The sequence below is a fragment of the Vigna radiata genome, chromosome 3 (assembly GCF_000741045.1).
Source record: "Vigna radiata var. radiata cultivar VC1973A chromosome 3, Vradiata_ver6, whole genome shotgun sequence".
NCBI classification, from domain to species: domain Eukaryota; kingdom Viridiplantae; phylum Streptophyta; class Magnoliopsida; order Fabales; family Fabaceae; genus Vigna; species Vigna radiata.
This window is the reverse complement of record NC_028353.1, coordinates 8,111,186-8,133,748: the sequence shown is the minus strand read 5'-3', so window position 1 is coordinate 8,133,748 and position 22,563 is coordinate 8,111,186. Positions and strand designations below refer to the sequence as shown.

At 27.9% G+C, this 22,563-nt stretch overlaps 2 protein-coding genes across 4 annotated transcripts; one reads left to right on the top strand and one right to left on the bottom strand.

The window, feature by feature from the left end:
• Nucleotides 1–279: 279 nt before the first annotated feature.
• LOC106757161 (galactinol synthase 1) lies at nucleotides 280–2,084 on the bottom strand. 3 transcript variants are annotated; one of them, XM_022779346.1, is made up of 4 exons: nucleotides 1,659–2,084; nucleotides 1,086–1,541; nucleotides 727–991; nucleotides 280–647 (listed from the first exon to the last, which is right to left on the bottom strand). In XM_022779346.1, exons 1-3 carry the CDS (start codon nucleotides 1,989–1,991, stop codon nucleotides 773–775), a joined length of 1,008 nt encoding a protein of 335 aa, XP_022635067.1. In that variant the 5' UTR covers nucleotides 1,992–2,084; the 3' UTR covers nucleotides 280–647; nucleotides 727–772. The 3 variants fall into 3 exon arrangements, with proteins under 3 accessions (XP_022635067.1, XP_014495256.1, XP_014495254.1); XM_014639770.2 differs by having other exon boundaries at nucleotides 812–991; XM_014639768.2 differs by having other exon boundaries at nucleotides 282–991; nucleotides 1,659–2,083.
• Nucleotides 2,085–19,534: 17,450 nt separating this feature from the next.
• On the top strand, nucleotides 19,535–22,090 carry LOC106756984 (transcription factor JAMYB-like). Its single transcript, XM_014639574.2, has 4 exons — nucleotides 19,535–19,699; nucleotides 19,797–19,926; nucleotides 20,075–20,596; nucleotides 21,796–22,090. Exons 1-4 carry the CDS (start codon nucleotides 19,549–19,551, stop codon nucleotides 22,088–22,090), a joined length of 1,098 nt encoding a protein of 365 aa, XP_014495060.1. The 5' UTR covers nucleotides 19,535–19,548.
• Nucleotides 22,091–22,563: the final 473 nt, after the last annotated feature.

Sequence of the window (22,563 nt, the reverse complement as noted above, 5' to 3'; positions counted from 1 at the left end):
AACAAATTGTAAGTTCTTATAACAGTTATTATAACATAATAGGTATTTATGTTATAAAAAGTATTATGATTCATTTGACATTTGAGATTTAAACATAGTTGAATATCTTGATTTGAGTACACATACTCTTGTCTTGCTCTTGTTCTACTAAACCCTTGCTTCAACGTGGGGGACAGATGAAACGTGATATCAGTTGCGCAATTCATTTCACTTTTGTTAAGAAGAAGGGTTTCAAACCATCCCTCACCACAGATCTCTTTTACTTCATCAAGCAATGTATATTCTAAATAGAGTGATCACATTGAAAACATCTTATAATTTCACATGAAACAGACAAGGCTCTCTGACCATAAAAATGGACATATCATTTTGCCTTCATCATTAAGCATTGCCCTAAAAGTATTACAATGACAATGTCCATACAAGAAACGGTGACAGCAGAAATATACATAATTAACACATTGTGTGGACAAAAACCAGATCCAGACAATTATGAACAGACCCCACCTACCTTTTTTAACAGAAGTTGGATCAAAGGAAAAAAAAAAAACAAAGATTAAGAAAAAGAAGATCTCTTAGAAAACAAAATACACATAGAAGATGGTGGCGAGGTTCTTTCAAAAGCAATGCACGATCACTCCCTGCATCTACAGGGAAAAGAAAAAGAAAGAAATTAGATCTTAAAGACTTTGCTCATTCTTCGTTTTATATTTAATTTTCTTTTACTTTGTTTTTGTCACCATAGGATCCTGAATATGATATGTATTTCAACCTAAGCTGCTGAAGGTGCAGCAAGAACACGTTGAACAACCTTTGGTAGATGTCCCAATGGTTCAATGTCAACACCATCTACTGAAGCTTCACTTGCTCCTAATGGCTTGTAATCAAGAGAAGCATCGTTGTAGATATCCCACCATTTACGCACCAGCATCTTTATGTCCTCCCTCTGCATATTCTCTTCTTTTCCAGTATATCTCCAAGGCTTCGACCCCTAAAAATATTTCACAACAAAATGATTCATTAATTAAACCATATGTTCATTAATTAAATTATATGTAAGGTTAGACCAATGTTTAGTCACATACCGCTGCACAGTAGTGAACAACCTTGACTTCCTCAAGGTTAACATTTTCTGGGTGACGCCAAAGCATGGCTAGAACAAGGTTGTAGGTCAGAGGAATTGGCTTATAAATGTCCTTGAAGTACATGTTCAAGAAGTCCTGCTCTGCAAAGGATGTGGGAGTAGTGACTTTCAACCTTTTCAGTAAATCGTGGTAAGTAACCATGCTAGGTTCAAACACGAACATGCCGGCGTTGAAATAAAGAGCAGGGGGCTGGCCCAATTCAGTGGGCCACTGCACCTTTTCTGGACACTGCTGGCAATACCCAACCTTGTACTGAGGAGTGTGACTCCATGTCTTCTCGCAGAAACAATCCATCACAGCGTAAAAGTGACCGTCAGGTAGGTCAAATAAGTGGTCTATGTTCTCAAATACTTGAATGTCTCCATCCAAGTATATCATCTTACTGTATTCTACAAACTGCAGTAACCATGATACAATTTTTTCTTTAGTTTAAAGTACTAGTATATAAAACTTTAATAATCATAAATTCTATCTGTAAAAAAAAAATAATAATAACAGTAATAATTTACGTACCTCCCATATACGGAGCTTGGAATAGTTGATGACGTAATAAGCCATAGCGAACTGTGTCTGATTTTCTGGTGGATAAACGGGTTCAATCTCACGGACTATACAGCCCTGAGATTTAAGAATCTTTCGGTGCTCTTCTGGCACGTCAGGAAGGACCGCCACCACCAGTGGGTAAGCTGTTTTAACCTTTCTCAAGCCTTTGGCGAGACCAACCACCCCTTTTACGTAGTCACCATTTCCGGCAAGGAATGTGACATAAGCACGTGGTGGCAGGGTGGTAGGGCTGGTGAAGGAGACAGTGGATTTTGTGACGGTGGGAACAAGCTCAGGGGCCATGTTTGGTGAAAGTGGTAGAAAGAAGTTAAGTGCTTAGAGAGAAAATAACAAAGAAGATTATTGAAGTTGTGATGGTGGAGAATGAAGGAGGTGAGGGATGATATATAAAGAAATGGAAGGGGTGTTTAGGATTTACCTTAATGTGATTTGATCCATTTGATCATGCAATTTAAGAAATCTAAGCATCTCTGTTTGACACGTGTCCTAGGGAAATATCTAACGGTTGAAAACTATTATGGGAAGGTTCTGGAAAGAGTAAGGACCGCGCTACGTAGAAGACACTGGAATAGGCTGGGACTCTCAAGGATTCTGGTGGACTAGAATTCCCATCTTTCGACATACACATGATTTCACACCAAATCAATAATACCTTATAATAATAATAATATATATAAAATATTTATCAATAAACACTGAAAACATTTGTTGAATAGAAAATATACTGTTTGGAATCTTTAGTACAAATAAATTGTTAGATTCATGGACTGTATGAAAAAGAAAAGATTAAAGTATAAATTTGAATTGTATTTAAATAATTAAAGAGTAGTGGTCTACAAAGTATATACTATCTCTTTTTATATTCAATAATTTTTTAATAAATTAACAAAAAGACTATATGAATGAGATGCATGTTTCACTGCTGTATTATATATTATAGTTTTTCATCTATTTTATTACTAAATTACCAAGTATTATTAAACTAAAGAGAACATGTTAAACGTCCAACTAGTTAATGGTTGGGTTGTTATATTTAATCATTTCTCATCCATTCTATTATTGAGTTCACCAAGTGTTAATAATGTAATAAAAAAATCATATTGGTTTAGTAAAAAAGACTGATAGTATAATAATTTTAATTTTAGACTAAAAAATGTAGATGTTTTTAAATATTTATATTTCAATTAAATAAATTCGATATTTAATACTATATTGATTTTATTAACTAAAAACATCAATAAGTGTATTAAATATTCAATTTATTTAACATCCAAGTCTATACATATATTTATTTAATACTTAATCATTTCTCTAAGAAAAAACTGAATTTATCACTATAAATCAGTATGATTATATATGTACTTTTTTATTATTATTAAAAGATTTCTTTTTCATTCATGCCTGTATAATCATGAGAAGAATGTTTGATTAGTCTTTTTGTTTAATATTTTTTTACGTCCATAAAGATTTTTATTTTCAATTTCTATCACGTAAAAAATTATATTTGATAATGATTTTTTAAATAAAATTAAAATAATTAAACTTTTTTAATAAAATATATAAATATTTCTATTGTACAATTATAATGTTGTAAAAATTAATGAAAAAATTATATGTATATGTTATGTGTATAATTTCTAATTAATTTTATTACAATACTTAAATTTTTAATTATATATGCTTTTTTATATTCATAAAAAAAAAAGAATGTATGTGCATGGATTTTCACTGATAAAAAAATTAAATTTTTATTTTTCTTTATAAATATACATATTTTATTTTAATCATTATCATTCTGTGGTTTAACACGATTTCAGTTTCACTCACACAAGTTAAAAAATATCTAATCCAACTTGATCTTAAGAAAAAACAACATTTTTTTCTCCATTAACATGGGGTTCAGATTAGACAAATAACTATAAGCTGAAATTTATTCTCATAGAGTTATCTTGAATAATTACTTCTCTAAATGGTTTTTGATTTCACTGCAATTCGATTTTACATACAAAACACCAATAATTTGCAGACAAAACCATATTCCACTGTGTATGCTTTAATCATTTTTTTTAATTGAGAGTAATATTATTTTTGTATTTTTTTAATTTTAATTTTGTATATAGATCTTGTATTTGTAAACTAAAAGTATTTTTTGAATTTGCAATAATGAAGAGGGAAGCATTAAAATATAAAAATCTTAACAAAATTTAAGAAAAGCAACCAAAGATGGGAGGTTACATCAAGAAAAAAAACAGCAGTTAGTTGAACCTTTGTGATGCATATGTGATCCCAGAATGACCATGGCATCTAATTCACTGTTCAAATGCCACCTATGTGTGAGAAGTCACACTCACAAAAAAAAAGTAATAAAAACACAACAAAGTAAGTTGCAATAAATAGAATGAAAATCAATTAAATTTAGGAAACTTGACATTAACAAAAAAATAATACATATTAATTTCATATTTTTTATAAATACAATATTCAGAAATAAAAACAAACAAATAAATTTATGTATAGTAAGATCTACTACTAAATTTTACTACATTGATTGTAAACAATTAAGACAGATAAATATTAACTTAAATAAGTAGATATTAGGAAATAATATAAAAATCTTTGAGACCATCACATAAAATTTATTAAAAGAAATTTAACAGAATACAAATATTGAGACCACACTTCTTCCTAGTACTCTTTTTCTAACTTTTCTGAGTTATTAACCATCACATAAAATTTATTAAAAGAAATTTAAAAAAATACAAATATTGGGACCACATTTCTTCCTAATACTCTTTTTCTAACTTTTCTTTTCTTTAGAGTGGTATGTTGTGATGAAGGGGTGCACCACAGAACCTACACCTAGCAAGACGACCTCCGTTTCGTAAGTTGTTGTTGTATGCATGTCTTCTTCCAATATTTATATTAATGCAAAATAGATATACTATATTAAATTGAAGGTAGTAATTTTATAAATAATAAGAACTTTATTAAATTAATTATAGCCACAATCAATATAATATGTACACATATTAAATCAATTATAAAGATAATTGAATATATATATTAAATTTGTTGAAAACACATCTGATTTAATAAGCTTCCTTTTTTATTAAATATGAAATTCCATTTTCTTAATTTTCACAATTTTTTTTTCTTATTTTTAAAGTTGTAACATTCTATTTCATTATAGTATTATAGTATTTTTATGTTCATTATCCATTAAATTCTAATATCGTAATGAATGTTGCTACTAGTGTTAGCCAATATGCCTCACTATCATTACATTAAATCTAACAACGATGCAACAAGTACATAAACCACTTTGAAAATATTATTTTTTTGTTTTTTCTCTTCTAGTTAAAGGTATTTAGATTAGTTATTTCATAACCAATCTAATAACATATCTTCTCCATATTACATTAATAAAATATTAGATCAATTACACAACAATAAATGTTTCAAAATCAATCTAATATACTAATTTTATACTAAGATTATATGCAAGTTGAATGAATTATATACTAAAGTACTTACATAAATAATGATATTATCAAAGTTATACGGGGTCATTATATCTTGATTAAACATTATATCTTGATTAAAGTCAATATTACATATCACAATATGGATATATGATAGTAGCAAATAAAACTCTATTAAAATAATTCAAGTAGGTAAAAAGTAATAAAACTAATAATAGATTTAAATAGACAACAAGGGGTTTTATTTTTTTGCTTTAAAGAAATAAGATATTACCATGCTAAAAGAAATAAGATATTTTGATATTGTAAAAGAATATTAATTTAAGCCTGTTTTGATCGATAATTTTATGAGGATAGATGAGAATTTGAAATGTTTCGAGATGAAATATGTTATTTAGGTAAAAGTTCAAATTAAAAATTGAAGTAATATAGATTACTTAAAATTTGATAATTTAAGAATTTATCTAAGAATTTGATTTTTTTTTTTATATTTTCAAATTTATCTCTATTTTTTAATATATTTTTTTCTCTAGTGGTCGATTTATTTGAGATTAAAAAATTATTTATCTTGGAAATGTTTGGTTGTTATAATTTTGACATAAATATTGAAGATTTGTTTTAGACTGGTCATGTTTATTATCGTGTTTTATGTCAAACACAATTTTTTTTTCAGTTTAGGTCATTAGAAATGAATTTTAAGTCTAACTCAACCTCACAAACCGATTTATAAAGTGAGATTTGTACCCTATTTATATATTATAAATTGGTCTTATATCTTATTGAGATGAAACTTCTAACAAATTAATATCAATAAGAGTTTTTTTTCAACAAAAAAATTATTGGAATCATCTTGAAGACAATATAATATAAAGAGTTGTTAATAAAATGGTGATCTAGACAGTTTTGGAGTTGGAGTTGGAAAAAACAGTATATGCAGGATTGATGAGAAGAGCATGGTTGTTTGGTTCCACAAAAGAACAAATGTAATGAAGTGTAATAGTATGAGAGTACACGCGTAAGAAAGCAAGCAATTCAATAATCCACGTGGTGTAAGCATGTCGCATGAAACAAGAGTAATCTGCTACAACAAAATTCCTCAGAACTCATTGTTTTATTGTTTTCGAAATGTTGTCCTTTTTCAAATAAAATTTTAATTTGTATTAATATTTATTATAAATAAAATGTTGGATAAATAAGGGGGACCATGATATGGTATGGTATCTAATTCATGGTAGATATGTGTTGAGCCACCGTCAGAGTGTCAACATCACATTTTAAACTTTTGGAATCTCTTTCCCCTTCCTTATCAATGCAAAATATTACTTCATAAAATCTTTCTATATCGATTCATCCACAATCTTTACACTACAAACATTCTACCACATACGTTTATGTATTTATTTCACACTTACAACAAAAATAAAATATCATAAAAAATAAACCTTTATATTTAAAATAATAATAATAATAAATAAGTATAAAAAGTTTGAATATCAAAATATCAATTTTATTTTACATTATTCTTCTTATATGAAAAAGTTATATTATTATAATTTGAATAAATTAGGTTGGTTAAATATGAATAGTGTCTATTTTTTGTTCGATATTAAAAAAATTTACTCATTACCGATTCTATTGCACTGGTTTAAAAAATACCTACGAGTTAAAACATGTGGATACTCATAAATATAAAAATATATATTTTATAAGTTTTAAAAATAAAATCTACATAAAATTACACAAAAAATACAATATAAATTTAATTAAATATAATTTTCAATTTTAATTAAATATAAATTTAATTTTAATTAAATTTAATATAATAAAATATAAAGTAATTTTAATTTTAATTAAGTTTAATTTAAAAAATATAAATTAACTTTTTATTTTAATTTTTTTATGAGTAACGGATATCTAACCTACGTCAACATGTATATAAACAAATATTAAAATATTTACTATTCACAAATAATAATTATCTATAAATATCAACTATTCATCATAAATTTCATATGTATATCTCTAAATATCAAATGATCCTTTTTAATAATAACTAAATTAATTATTATATAATTTTTTTATTAAAAATATGTATGAATAATATTAGAGCATTCAAAGTGGATTACAACTCGGTCTACCCACGGGTTCGGGCCAAGTTAGGTTGGAAAAAAATACATTTTTTATGCGGGTCAATTTTTAATCCGACTCATTTAAACCGACTCATCCAAGTTGAACTCGCGGTGAGCCGCCACCTAATTTTATTTTTATTAAATTATTCTTATAAAATCCTAAAAAATACCATCAGGTTTATTATATGTGGATCAATTGTAATTTGTTTTTATTACTTTGAATTGTCTTGAGTTTAACATATGAGTGAAATTTATTTAAATTTGAATTACAAAAGGTTTGTAATTTTTTATTTAAAAATTGTAATTAAGTGAGTTAGTAAATCATTTCGTTTAACTCACCAACTTGTGTGAGTTAAGTTGAATTTTTTCTAACTTACTAATAAACAAATCGGGTTGGACTGGTTCGTTAAGTGGTCAACATATAGTGAGTCAGGTTGAATCGGATTAAATGACCCATTTTTGACAATAAAAAAGATAATTTGTTACTAGTTATATTAATTTTAAAAAATAATAATAAGCATAATATCTATTCACTATCTGATTTAGAATAAAAAAAATCATATGTTAGTTGTTTTACATTAATTTAAAAAAGTATGTGATATTTTAAAACTTACATATACACAAAAATACTCACAAATATTAAAAATATACAATTTTTAAAATTAAATCATAAAAACTATAAAAAATAATATAAATTAAAATTTAATTTTAATTAAATTTAACATATTAAGATATAAATTAATTTTAATTTTAATAAAATTTAACTTAATAAAATATAAATTAAATTTTTGTTTTAATTTTAAGTGAATAATAACTACTACATGTACGAACAGTATAATATCACATTAAAGCTATTTATAACATTAAAATATTTGTTATTCACAAATAATATTTATTCACTGATATCAATAATCCAATGTGAATTTTATACGCGGATGTATATAAATTTTTACCGTATCTAAAAGTAATACAAGTAATCCTTCTTAATAATAACAGGTATTAGTTAATTTACTTTTTATTAAAAAATATGTATCACGGTTAAATTGATTATTCTTCTAAAGTTAAATATTATTTAAAATTTTTATTTATATCATAACTATATAAAGTAATATTAAAAAGGAAAATAATATTTTATTTGTTATTTTAATATAAATAATAATTTATTTTATAATTAATTTGATTACTATATAATTTCTTAAAAAATAACGTGTACGTGGCATTAACTGCAGATCTATTTTAAACTTCTAAAAGCAGTAATTAAAGAAAACATATTTCCAAAGTGATGAAAATTTTCACTATGTATACTATAAATTCATAACGTTAGTAAACAAGTATCCATCAGCACTAGCTATGATGGAATTGTGTTCGGCTCGAGTACTTTTCCAGAAAATCATACATATGAACTTGTGTGTGAATGAATATCAAAGCTTTTAGTGTTTGGGTACTTGGCCCAGCATAATATATTGGATTCTGAGAGCCCAAAACATGATTTGTTTTCCTGCACCCCATGATTAGTATCTGTACTCCATACTCACAGCAAAAGATTAAAATATCCTCCTTGTTGCTATCATTGCTGCTGCCACCTCCAACCACACCTTGTTCTCTATTGTTACCATTTCACTCTTCGAGAAGAGAAGAAGAAAATAAGCTTGTTTCGGAAATATTGTTCTAGAATATCACATTTGTTTTGGAATGTATCATATGTATATATTCTGAAAAACTCATTTTGAAATACATTTCATGTGCTTTAGAAAGCATCTACTATAAATTATGTTCCAAAAATTCTGAAGCAAATAATGCGAAAGTTAATTTTACAAAACTAAAATGTCATTTTCAAAATTGAAAATGTACAGTTAGAAATTATGAAGGTACGGGAAGAAAACTTTTGGCCCAGAATGAATCTCTATTGTGACGGATCAATAGAAGCTGGGCCTATAAGTGGAATAACAGTCGGCCTAAACGCCGGTTTTATACATAAATATATATTTTATTAATTGTAAACGATGTTTGATTTACTCTATAATGTGTATTTTGTCCAAGGGTTTTGGTAAGTTCATACTGTGTGTTAATTTATGATATTTTAGTAACAATTTATATTTTAATAATAATCATAAGAAATAATTGTAGTATAAATAAATATAAAAAACTGAATGCAAATTTATCTGTTCAGTAAAACAATAAAAAAATTATATATTACGCATAATATTATATTTACAAAAATCTTTAACAACGAATTTTATTAAAAAATATTGTGAAGTTCCAATAACGTTTACCCATAAAAAATAATAAATTGTTCAAGAAGATATGTAATATTAACAAACAAGAGAACTAATAGAACACATTTAAAGAGAAAAATAAAACCTACCTTTTTCTTGTTAGCAGCACTTACATTTATTCAAGTAAGAAAGTTTTCTACATTTTTAATTAAGACAATATTATTGATAAATACATTACTATCCAAAATTTCATATAAATATTTGCAGTAGTGAGTTTTTCACAAAGAGAAACTTCAAATTTGTTTGTCCAAATATTAAAATCGTAAGGGTCAGTGAACCAAATTTACATTTTGATATATTGCAAACACAAAAATTGCATAAGAAGTAATTTCAAGAATATTGACATGTATCTATAAAAATGTTCTCAAAGCGAATACTGTTGAGAATTTTTTCAGTTTAATATATGTTTTTCAGTTTTAATAATTTTACTCAATATGTGACTGGAAGTCACACCTAGATTCCTAAAAAAAATTAACTTAAATCATAACATAATTTAAATTCTCTTAAATAGGCCAAAAACAAGTTATAATCGATCACTTTAATCAATTTCTCATTTCATATTTCATATTACAAACCATAATATATATATATATATATATATATATAAAGTTTTCTTCAGTTATATTAAGTCTCGTCTATATTTCAGAATCTATAAATTAATGAAAAAAATATATAAATTTTAAAAGACTAAATATATTTTCAATCTTTAAATTTGAATTCAAAATTAAAATTTGTTTATGTTTTAAATTTTGATATATTTTTACTTCTAAATTTTAAAAATAAATAAATAAAATTATTTTAATCTAATTATATTAATTTTTTTATGTGTTGGATGATATTTAAATTGTTTATATAATTTTGACATATTTTAACTTAAATACTATTTTAGAATATTTCTTAACAAACCTAAAATAATAAATGTTATTAGGTTAAAAAGATTTTATCTCTTCATTTTTAATGTTTATAAAATATAAACTAATTTTAATTTTACATATAAATTTAGGAACTAAATATATATTCAATCTAAATTAAAAAATTAAGAAAAGTCATAAAAAGATAAAATAATTTAAGTTTTAAAGTTAACAATCGTACATGAATTTGATTTTTAACTTTCCATTTATAACCTTTAGAATTTAACTTAAAACTCAATAAACTTTTTTCGTAAACTTGGACTCCTTTCCTCTTATGCTCGTAAGCTGATTGATGAGAATTAAATATTATCAGCAACATATATAAACAAATGTCCGGTATTGGGTCAATTTTTGTAGTTGTAAAGCTATTTATTGAAAAATAAAATAAAACGTAACCCGAATAAATATCATTGAACTAAGAGTATGTGAAATGTTTCAGTGGACACATGATCTCCTCCTTTCTTATAAGTCTTTTATATATGTTATATTTGTAAAAAAAAATTTATATTTATTTATATATTATAAATTGGTCAAAAAAACTCTTACAAATAGATGTATTTATATGTGTATAAATTTTTATTCAATTTTTCTTTTATCAATTTGAAACTTTGTTTAGACTAAAATAACTGATCTGTTGTGTTTGGTCCTATGGACTGAGGAATGAAAATGAATTATTGTACTGTTGATGCGAACACATTTCACGTTTGAGCGACCAAATGGGCCTACCATAATTCAGTGTCACCAATTGGAGAGCTCAAATTCTTGACGCGTGCTTCACCTCTTCATTTATAAATTTCTCAACTGTTTCTCTACACCTGCACTCACACACGTTTCCATAATTTGTTCATTCAGACAAGTGTTTTCCATTAAACTGAGTGACACGTTTTCACTAATGTGCGCATTCACTTGCATTGAACATTCAAATCACCACGATACTCAACTGATATTTCTACGTCCTTTCTTCCATCGTCAGCACCTCTTTCTTCACCACAAACTCAAAACACTCAACCAATCATCTCTATATATAGCCTCATCAAAACCTATATAGGTATAAATGACTCTATGTGCCAAATTTTTTGGTTCAGCAACTTCTAGAATTAATTACTATTTCACCTGTTCTTATCAGATTTATGCCAAGGATATAATATAAATTACTGATAATGTTAATAAATCATGTGTTATATGCGGTAAAAAATTTGGTCCTCCCAATTATGATATTTTTAACACAGTTGATCTTTTGCTCCTGTTTTTAACGTATATAGGATATATGCCTAATACTCACTAGAGGTTGCATATGTTGATTATTATACACTGGATATATACCTTGTAAAGGTTAAGCTCTATATCAAATATCTACTATTTTTCGCCTAAGATTAATATTTATTATCAAAACAGTAAATATAATATATTACATGACAAGTGTCAAGTGTGAAATGTAAAGTGTCGGACGTTGAATACCGTATATCTCAATCAAAGATCAAACATCATTTGCTGATAAACTTCTAGTTATGACTTTTATTTGTATTATCAAAGACATTGAGTTTAACTTAACCAAAATCAGTTACACACCAAAAATGATTATTAGATCAATGAGCTCATTTAAGTAAGGATTCGGTGTTAACAAAATATTTCTTTCTATAACCTTAATCAAATTTTAACTTTATTTTTTATATTAATCATATTTTGACTTTATTTTTCACATTAATCACATTTTGACTGAATTTATGACTCAGTGATCGTCGGAAAATTTCTTTTCAGATACAAAAAGACAATTAAATGACGAAAACTAAATAAAAAGAGTTCGTGACGTGAAAAACTTTTTTATAGAGTACCTTAAGGTCTGTAAGTAATATATTTTATAAATTAATGTTATAATGTTAAATTAAACTGAAAATTTATTTCATAATATCAAAATTAGTTAAAAGTTATTTTAATAAAATTTGGTGCTTAATAGTTATGAGTGGAGAAACAAGTGTAGATGCTGTCTGCAAAAGAATCCTAATACAATTGCTGTTTCCACCAAACACAGTGAAATCATAGTGGGAGATCAGAATAAGGAAGCAGAATATATTTACAAACATACCATCAAAGGCAACACACAAATCAATAACATACCAATTTTCCAAACAGTACGGTTTTGTACCTTCCTTGTATACGGAAGGAATGGAATAAAAATACACAATTAATCTTCACACATATTTTTGCAAGAAAATTGGAATGGCGTTACAAGTTAATTCTCTCAGATCAATTTTTTTACAACTTTAATAAACTGCTTCTCATAACAGGTCATGACCTTAATTTATCTCTATTAGATAGGAGTGAAAAATTTTCTACATACACATCTAATAGTCTTTTCGTTTCATTATTCTTAATATAAAGTGATCAAAGAATTTTGTCACATATCTGTTTGTAGCTTCCATGCATCGCTTAAAATTAAGCTAGCTTCCTTTATTTTTAATTAGTTGAAATCAAATCATTTAATAAATATTAGGAACGGTTAATTCCAACAAACAAACAATTCCAAGTTGCTAATATGTGTTTTATAATTGTACTAGATGGTCATACAACTTCATAGAAGGTGTGACCGAATAAGACCAACGAAAAAGATGACCAGTCCAAATAGATTGTAGTTAACATTATAATGTGTTATTTAATTAAGATAAGAGAATTATACTAGTTAAAATCACACGGTCATGAAGAGGAAATTCCGGACAAATCTTTCAACAATAAGGATTCTTAAACATAACGTCTAATCAACATTACTAGTAAGAGTTACTTAATAGGTAATAAGTCACAATTGGACCATGATTATGATTCCACTAATCACAAGCTCACATCGAAAACTATAAATAAAAATAGAAAATACGTGATTGCATTTATTGCGAATTTATGATTTTACTATGATCTTGATCGAATTAATCACTGAACGTTGGAGTATCTTTTACAGATACACCCGGACAGTTTGGAGCATACACAAGAAGGAATTTTGATTAAAAATGTCCTGAAACATCTCAATAAACTTGAAATAAAATGTAAAGGAGTGTTTTGTGGATATCTGAATCCTACGTCCAAATCAATAATGTTGTATATATATACATGTGTGTGTATTTTGGGTCCATTTACGGTACTAAAAAAATAGTATCTCCTCCTTTTCACTATATATGCATGAATGTATAGTCAATGCTGAATGAGTAGGGTGAATAAATATAAGATCCAGAAAAAAGTTTTTTGACCAGAACAGAATAATTGGAATACCACAAATCCACCATCTGTGTTAATTCTTGCTTTGTTTTGATCATGGGATTTATTCTCGATCAACTTTCTGTGCTCAATGCTCATCCTTTCCCTGTTAGATTTCCAATTATTTTTAATTCTCAGACTTTGACCATTATCCTGAGCTCTCAAATTCCACTTTCTAATAATATATAAAACATGTGGAAGAAACATTTCCACATAAAAGCATCAAATCCTTGAAATGTGAGACAAAATAAGAAAATATGCTTAAATAATAAAATGTGTCACAAACAAATTTCTTCTGGGAGGAAAACATGAATGCTAAGAGTAGATGGTTCATTAATTATGTATTGATATATATGAAGGTCGAATTTTGAAAATTTGATGATTATATATTAATGTGCAAAAGCAGTCAATGGATCTATTCTCTTTTCTCGCTTTCTATTTAATTAATCCTTGTCTTTTGCCAATGGAAAGTATTATTATATTTTTCTTGGAATTTATACTTTTCTAACCCTGGAGTGCAATAATTTAACGTCCAATTTGTCAATAAAAAGGATATATGTATATATTTTGATATTGATATTAATCATAAATATAACTTTTAGAATAATTAAAATCATTGTAATTAATTGCTTAAATTCCCTAGCTCAGATATAATTTTAATTTGCTGTTATTCTTTACCTAGAACTTAAAGAGGATGCACACATACCTTATCTTATATTTTCTTATTCAACATAAGGTTTTTATATATTTTGGATCTTTTAACAATATATTACTATTACAAAATTGTATTGTGTATAGACAAATTTTTTTTTCAATAAAGAACACTTTTTTAGGTGTTGTTTATTAGTAGATCGTGTTTTAAAAGAAAATATTATCGATTGAACTATCAATATACCCATTATCTATTGAAGGTCTAATAGACATCATTTTTTTAAACACTTTCTATTGATAGTGTAATAGATAACATTTTTTTAAATAAATATAATTTATTGCTTCAAATTTTTTCTAAATAATTTATTTAATTTTTTAATAGACATTATATTTTAAAACAAACGCTATCTATTTGTCTGATTTTTTTTAAATGGTTTATTTAATTTTTCAATAGACAACATTGGTTAAAATATTTTTGTAATAATTTATTTAATTATTAATTATTTAATAATTTATTTGTTAAAAAAAATATTTCATTGAAACGAACCGATCGAGACCAAAAATCAAGATAGATGTCCTAGATTGAAGATTAAGAAAAATTAAATTAAGATAAAAGTTGAAAGAGATAAACCTAAGTCAAGACTAAACTATATAAAATAAATCAAATTAATAACTATAATAGTAAAATAGTACTATTACATTGAAATTTATTATCAACATTTTTATCAGAACTTTTTTATTTTTTTTCTTACATGTTTTTCGGTTGGTGGATCAAATATTTATCTTTTATTTAATATTTCACCCAATATCTCCTTATAAAAACCTCCCATGGGTATGGGTAGAGTGAGAAGTGATAATAGATAAAGTAACTTCACTTGCAAAATAATTTTGTAATTAGAGCATTGAATAGATAACTTATAACCATGGAAGAGATTTCAATTATATATATAATGCCACGGTATAGGATGTTAAAGAAAAAAATTGATGAACATATGCGTTATAGAATTAAAATCCACGGTACTACTTTTGATTGTGGCATAATGGAAAAATACCACATAAAAAAAAGTGTCTACGAAAGTTTGAAATCAAAATGCTTGCAAAGACGACTCTTTTTTTTTTTTTTAATGCTATGGCATATGTAAGAGAGGAATGTTTTTGTCATTAATAAAAGAATAGTGCGTAATTTCCTATTTAAACGTGATATTGTTTAAAATCAAAATAATTTTCCTGAAAAATATAAATAATCTTTATTTTACCTATGATAATTAACTAAATAAATTGCCACACTCAACTTATTTTAAATATTTTTCTTCTTTTTCACACATTTCTACATAATTTTAAATAAAATTTATTTTAAATAGTATTTTTATTAAAAGTATTTGTAAATATGTAATGTGTGAAAAAGTATAATTTTTAAAATGTTTATAGAATTTTGTAAAGTTTGGATGAAATGTTTATTAAATAAATACTAATTTTTAAAATTTTTATAGAATTATGTCGAAGAAAATTCACGTGCATTGTTGAATTTTGAGAAAGATTTAGATTTGGATTCGTTCCTCTTTTCCATAAGCCAATTCTCTCATTACACAAAGGAGAAACACAATAGGATGGTACATAGGAAACACTGTGAAACATAGTATTGTTTTGTTTGGGACTTACAAATGTAGTATTCAGTGCATTATAGTCCGAAGTGATACTCATTGATTTTGATTTTTGGAACGACTTTTATATTGTTTATAATTTTTTACTGTGTCAGTGACAACGATTAACAATTACAACAATCAAGTCTACTGTCTGAATAAAGCTAATGAGAAGGAATAGAAGAGATTATGTAATCCTACTTCTTAATGTAAATCATTGTATAAAATAAACACATTTTTGTACTAACTATTTTTTTTTTCAATTTTAATTGCTTTATTATGATATTATTTTAAAATTTGAATTGAAATCATAAAGTTTTGGACAATGATCTATATATAATTTAATATTTTGATTAAGTCAATAACAATATGTTCCGGTCGGGAATGCCTCCTAGTCCTTCACACTTTTCTCACGAATCGTTCGTCTTCCTCCTGTTCGTTCCTAGTTATCTCGTTCTTAGCCGGGTTCGGTCGGGTACCTGCTAATTATACTCCGACGCTCAAGTCAGTTTTAATTCTCCAAGTTAAAGATAGAAAGAGAGTGAAATAAATATGCATTTCAATGTAACCAAGTACCTCTTACCTTTGACTCTTATTTATAGTTTTTCTCATGGGCCCATGATTAGTGTAAACTTAATCACGGTCCAATTGTAGGCCCGTGGGAACTAATCTTAATTTACCTTAATCCGGAATTGCTTATGATATTCCCAGTGATCGTGGATGACCGGGCGTTCGACGGTCGTCCTGGGCCGTTCGACAGTCGTCCTTGGCCGTACACGTTTCGCGATGACAGCGCGAGGCTCTCGATAACCGGTTTGCGTCTGGTCCTGACTGTTAGTCACGCAGCACGGGACGTCCGTCTGTGTCCGCCATCCTTAGTCAGCAACCCTCTGATCCCTTGCTCCTGATGTCCTAGCTCTCACAGACCGTCCGCTCGTTTCTGCGATCACACCGGTATCAACCGGGCTGTATTGTAATTGCCGAAGGGTTATGCGAATGGTCCGCACGTGTATCTTTCGGTACTGTCCGGTGCCTACCGTACACAATATATAACAGATGTAATTTTCACGTTCCTTAAAATGCCGATTTTATCATATTCAATTCAACATACATATGTCCAAGATATACCTTTACAGTAATTAGTATAAGTTAAATATTATTTTTGTGTCATTTTATCTTAATTTATTGAACAAAATTATATCACAATACGAACATTTTAAATTTTGATATATTTATACAAAATTTAGAATAATATATACAAGTCATAAATAGTGTACTTAATTTAAATTTATTTAGTTATTTTAATTTTCAATATAGCATATTTGAAACATTTATGAATTATCAGGTTAATTCTTTCAAATTAAAATATATAAATACTAAGTATATATGGACAAACAAATTAAAATAATATATCTGGTCCTAATTATTCTGTATAATTAGTTTTAAATATATTATAATTATTTTAATTTGGTTTAATCTCGATTATCACTGTAAAAATACACATGACTAACAAAATTATTCTAATTATTTTAAAATATGCACTCGTTGTAAAAATTTTAACAATATAATTATGAGTTAAAAATAAAATATCTAATTTTATAATAGATGATTAATTGATACCTAAGTAAGGAAAAAATATTATGTATTGTATAAAAGAAAATCTGATAAAGTACTAATTAGTATAATGTCTTTTTTATTATTATTAAATTGCATATTTACATACGACAAAGAAGATTGAACTTTTATGTCATATTATGTTATGTTAGAGTGATAAAAATATATTCTTATATAATTTAGGGTTAAATATGTTTTTAATCCTTATATTTTGGAGTGATTTTGGTTTTAGTCTCTCTTTCAAAGTATGGTACAATTTAGTTCTTCAACTTTAGAAAACTCTGGTTTTAGTCCTTTTTACCAATTTTTTTTAACTTTATTTACTGTTTCAAACGCGTTTCTCAGTTAACATTGAAACAAAAATGTGTCAAACAGTCTAAACAATCCAAATGCTACAATGAAATGTGCTTGAAACAAAAAATAAAGTTAAAAAAATTTGGTAAAAAGGACTAAAACCAAAGTTTTCTAAAGTTGAAGGACTAAATTGTACCATAGTTTGAAAGAGGGACTAAAACTAAAATCGCCCCAAAGTATAGGGACTAAAAACATATTTAACCCTATAATTTATTAATATTCAATCTTAGTCAGTGGATTGTAACTATAGTGGATTATACCAAATTGCATTTGGTATACGTCTATTTAACTTACATGGTCAATAATTAGTTACAGTCATTAAATGAGCAAGACCAATAGTCTAAGAGAATGGAAGGGTGGATGATTACTCTCCTTCACCACTAGATAGGTTCAAAGTTGTATATAACATGTTACATTAAGTAATGTTACACTATGATGAAACATGTTTCACACTTTCTAAAATATATATTTCAAAATTTAATTTTAATGTAATATTCAACATATTTTAATATAAATATATTCTTATACAATATCAAGAGAGGTTCTTCCGTCACTTTGTTGGTATTCTTTTGCAGATGTCGTGTATCAATCTATTAAATCTATGGGATGTCAACCTATTTATAGAGACTTGTGTAGTTAGGTTTATATTAACACGATCTAATTAACTAAATGGGTGATTAGTGACCTATATTTATTTCTGGACTCTGTATGTACACCGAATGTGTCCTCCCAACATATACTACTACACTTATATTTGTACTTTTTTTTTAAAAAAAAAAAAAACATCTACATTATTTAATATAGATATGTTTCTACAAAAAAAAAATGACATAATGTACAACTGGAGTATCTCACTCTTAATTATTATCTTTTATGTTATCTTTAGTTATCAAGATTTTGGTTAAACTCTCTTTTAATTGTGTCAAGTAGTAATGCTTTGTTTTCTTTTCAAATAGTTATTTTCTATTTTCAGTTCAAAATTAATTATAAGTTTATTATTACATATACTTGGTCAGACTGGAGAAACCGTGAGTGGAAAAGATAAAGTTAATTTTATCTTGGAAAATGATATTTTAACATCATTTTTTGACACCATTTTAACACTGTATACGTGTCAAAATGTGATTGGACGATTTCAAATTAAAAAAAAGTTGAGACAGGGATATATTTGGAAGAGAAAAACCAAAGTTTGCTTTTTAATTTAAAATCGTCTAACCACATTTTGACACGTGTACAGTGTCAAAATGGTGTGAAAAAATGGTGTTAAAATATCATTTTCCTTTTATCTTAAATAACAGATAAAAAAAATGCCAAAAAGCAGACACTAAGAAAGGTGAAACCGGGAGCTATTTATAGTTGTTGATACTGGAAGAACAAGACCAAAAAACCATCTCCTTCATTCCTAGTTTGTCTTGTCTCATCCCCACAGAATATATCGCTCACTTACACTCTCCCAAAGTATATGTATGTCTCATTCCCATACACTGTGCTCTCACTATGTTAAGAATTTGAGTTCCTATATATAAATAAGAGACATATATAATGGATGTTAACATGAAGAAACGGTCCGCAGAAGAGGTGAATAGTGAAGACACTAGAAAAGGTCCATGGAGCGTTGAAGAGGACACTCTTCTCCAAAATTACGTCGCCACCCACGGCGACGGTCGTTGGAATTCCGTCGCACGCTGTGCAGGCACTTATTATACTCTTTCCATAACACACTCTCAACATTGTCGATTCTAAAATAGACGAAGTTATCTTTTTAATAGTGTAAAATTAAACGTGTGCAGGCCTTAAGAGATCAGGGAAAAGTTGCAGGTTGAGATGGTTAAACTACTTGCGGCCCGATGTTCGTCGTGGAAATATAACACTCCAGGAACAGATAACCATTCTGGAGCTTCACTCTCGGTGGGGCAATAGGTAATTAAACTGGAACATGTTCCCGGTTAATATATTCTTGTTTTTTTTTCTTCTTCTTCTCATTTGCGAGTTAGTGGATAACATGGAATAAAAAACTGAGAAATCCTCATGAAGACGTTGATTAGTGCGCTATATAATATTTTCGTAGGTGGTCGAAAATTGCTCGGCATCTTCCCGGAAGAACGGACAACGAAATAAAGAATTATTGGAGGACTCGTGTGCTTAAGCAAGCAAGGAATCTGAAGTGTGACGTGGACAGTGAACAGTTCAAAGATGCCTTACGTTACGTGTGGATGCCCCGTTTGATTGAGCGGATTCAACCGTCATCGGAAACTCACGACCCACCCGATGTGTCCCCCTCCGAACTTTACCCAAGCCCAACTCCTTCGCTCCACCACCAAAACGGGTTACACGGTTTGTGTTCAGGTTCCAATGCCTTGGACTTATCAAGTGCCAAGTTGGAGGCTCCTTTAGAGTCTGAAGATATGGGTCATAATAATGTTTCAGTTCCGGGAGTGTGTGAAAATATGAATGATCGAGACTTGGAACAGGGGAATATCACGCTACCTTTTGCTGGTGGGGACTCAATGGAGAGTTTGTGGGATGATGAGAATCTGTGGCTTATGCAGCAACTTTGTGATGATCTGGAAATTAAAGACAATTTCCTTGCGTGACGCAAGTTAAAGCCAGAGAAAGCAGACAAGTGAGTCTGTGTGTGCTAATTCGGTGACTTTGACGTACAAATTCGCAGGTAAAACTGCGTAAGGGTCAGTTCCATGAGCTTGTCCTAGAGTTGAAAAATGCATGCACTTTTCCTTTTCCTTTACTTTTAACTAATAAAAGTAAGCTCCTTTCTCATTGTTATTCGGTCTCTGCTATTTAGAAGTTAGAGAGATCGTGAAAGAAAGGGAGTTGGAGTTGCTTTTACATTTTCATTTTCATGTTGTTTTATGCATCGTCACGCTTGTGCTTGACATTTGATTCAACGAGTATATAGACAATTTAACTGTCCGTTTTAATGCCGTGAAATGGATGCTGTGTAGAAAAGAAAAAAAATATATATATAGTGAAGGAGAGGTTGAGTTTGGTTTGATAGAAGATAGTTGAAAGTTGGAATGTTATGAAAACAAGTTAGAAATAAAACTCAGGATAACTTGACAAGTCCGTTGTGAGGCACAAAGGTTACATAAAATATCAATTAATTTACATGAACATTGCATATAAGAATGAAAATGGATTGGTTCGGATGCGATCCATGTTTATACATCATTGATTTGGTCAAAAAGAATTCGTTTTATTATCTATTATGTTACTTATGGGATATATATGAACAAATGTTTTTGAATTTTTCATATTCATATGTATTTATTTACTAATACAAAATAGAATTTTTACATGGATATTTTATACTCATTCAAATCCACCAAATATAAAAAGAGAAATGGTGACAATGCTGTACTTAATGCAAAATCTTTTATATTATCCATAATCAACATAGAATGTAGCATGATCACAAATTTCTAATAAATTACAAAGGCTTTCGATATTGGTTAAATCTAAAATATATATAAAGTTGAATATTTAATTATTTTAATTTCATAATGAACATATTATATATGTTATTTTCATACTCTTTGCTCTTTTTTTGAGGTTCATACTCATTGTTTTCTTTGAGTTTCATACTCTTTGCTTTCTTTGAGTTTTATGCTTTCTCGGAGTTTTATACTTTTGCTTTTTCTCCCAGTACAGTCGTAACAGTCTTCACCTTCATTTCTTCCTTCTGTCGCTCTTGTTTATCTCCTCAGAGATCGTCATTGTTTAATTCTACATTGTTCTTGGTCTAATTTTTGCGTTTTAGGTGTGTTGTAGACATGGTTCGTCGGTGGCCAGTAGTGCAGGTCTATGTAGGTGGAAGCACGATTTAGGGATATGTGGTGGTTGCTCAAATGGTGCTTTCATGGCTTGCATATCTGAGCCTGGTCGCTCTAGCGAGGTGGGCAAATATGTGTTTTTGTGGTGTCGCACGCGTCCTGGTGCTCACAACAACTTTGGTGTTCACTTGCGTGTGCGTTCTTGTGATCGTAGCAGCTCTGGTGTTCACTCGTGGTGGAACTGTGTGGTTGTGCACATATGTTTTGACGAGGTAGTCACATTGTGGTTCTAGTTCATTGTTGTCCAATGAAGATGACTAATGTAGAGATCTGCACTTGCGATGACTGGTGATGAATTCATTGTGGTTGTATGTTGTTATAGTGGAAGAACGTTAAGAAGGTGTAATGGTGGTTGTGCTGAAGAGGGTATACAAAAAGCATCTTTTATAGTGATATTAAAAATAATAATTTTCTATATTAGTTCTTGAACCGATATAAAAAAGTTTAATAATCTTTGTACCTACATAGAAATAAGAATATAAAATGTATTAAAACGATATAGATTTTTTTTTTATATCAGTTTTGAAACCGACATAGGAAAGCCTTTTCTAACGGGTACAAAAGTGTTTTTAATGATTAATATATGTAAGTATTTTTCTAATTTATTTTTTAAAATTTTAAATTAAATTACTTAATAAAATATTAATATAAATAAATTTAATCTTTCTAAAAATTCAACTTAAATGAGTTCTATAAATATATAAAT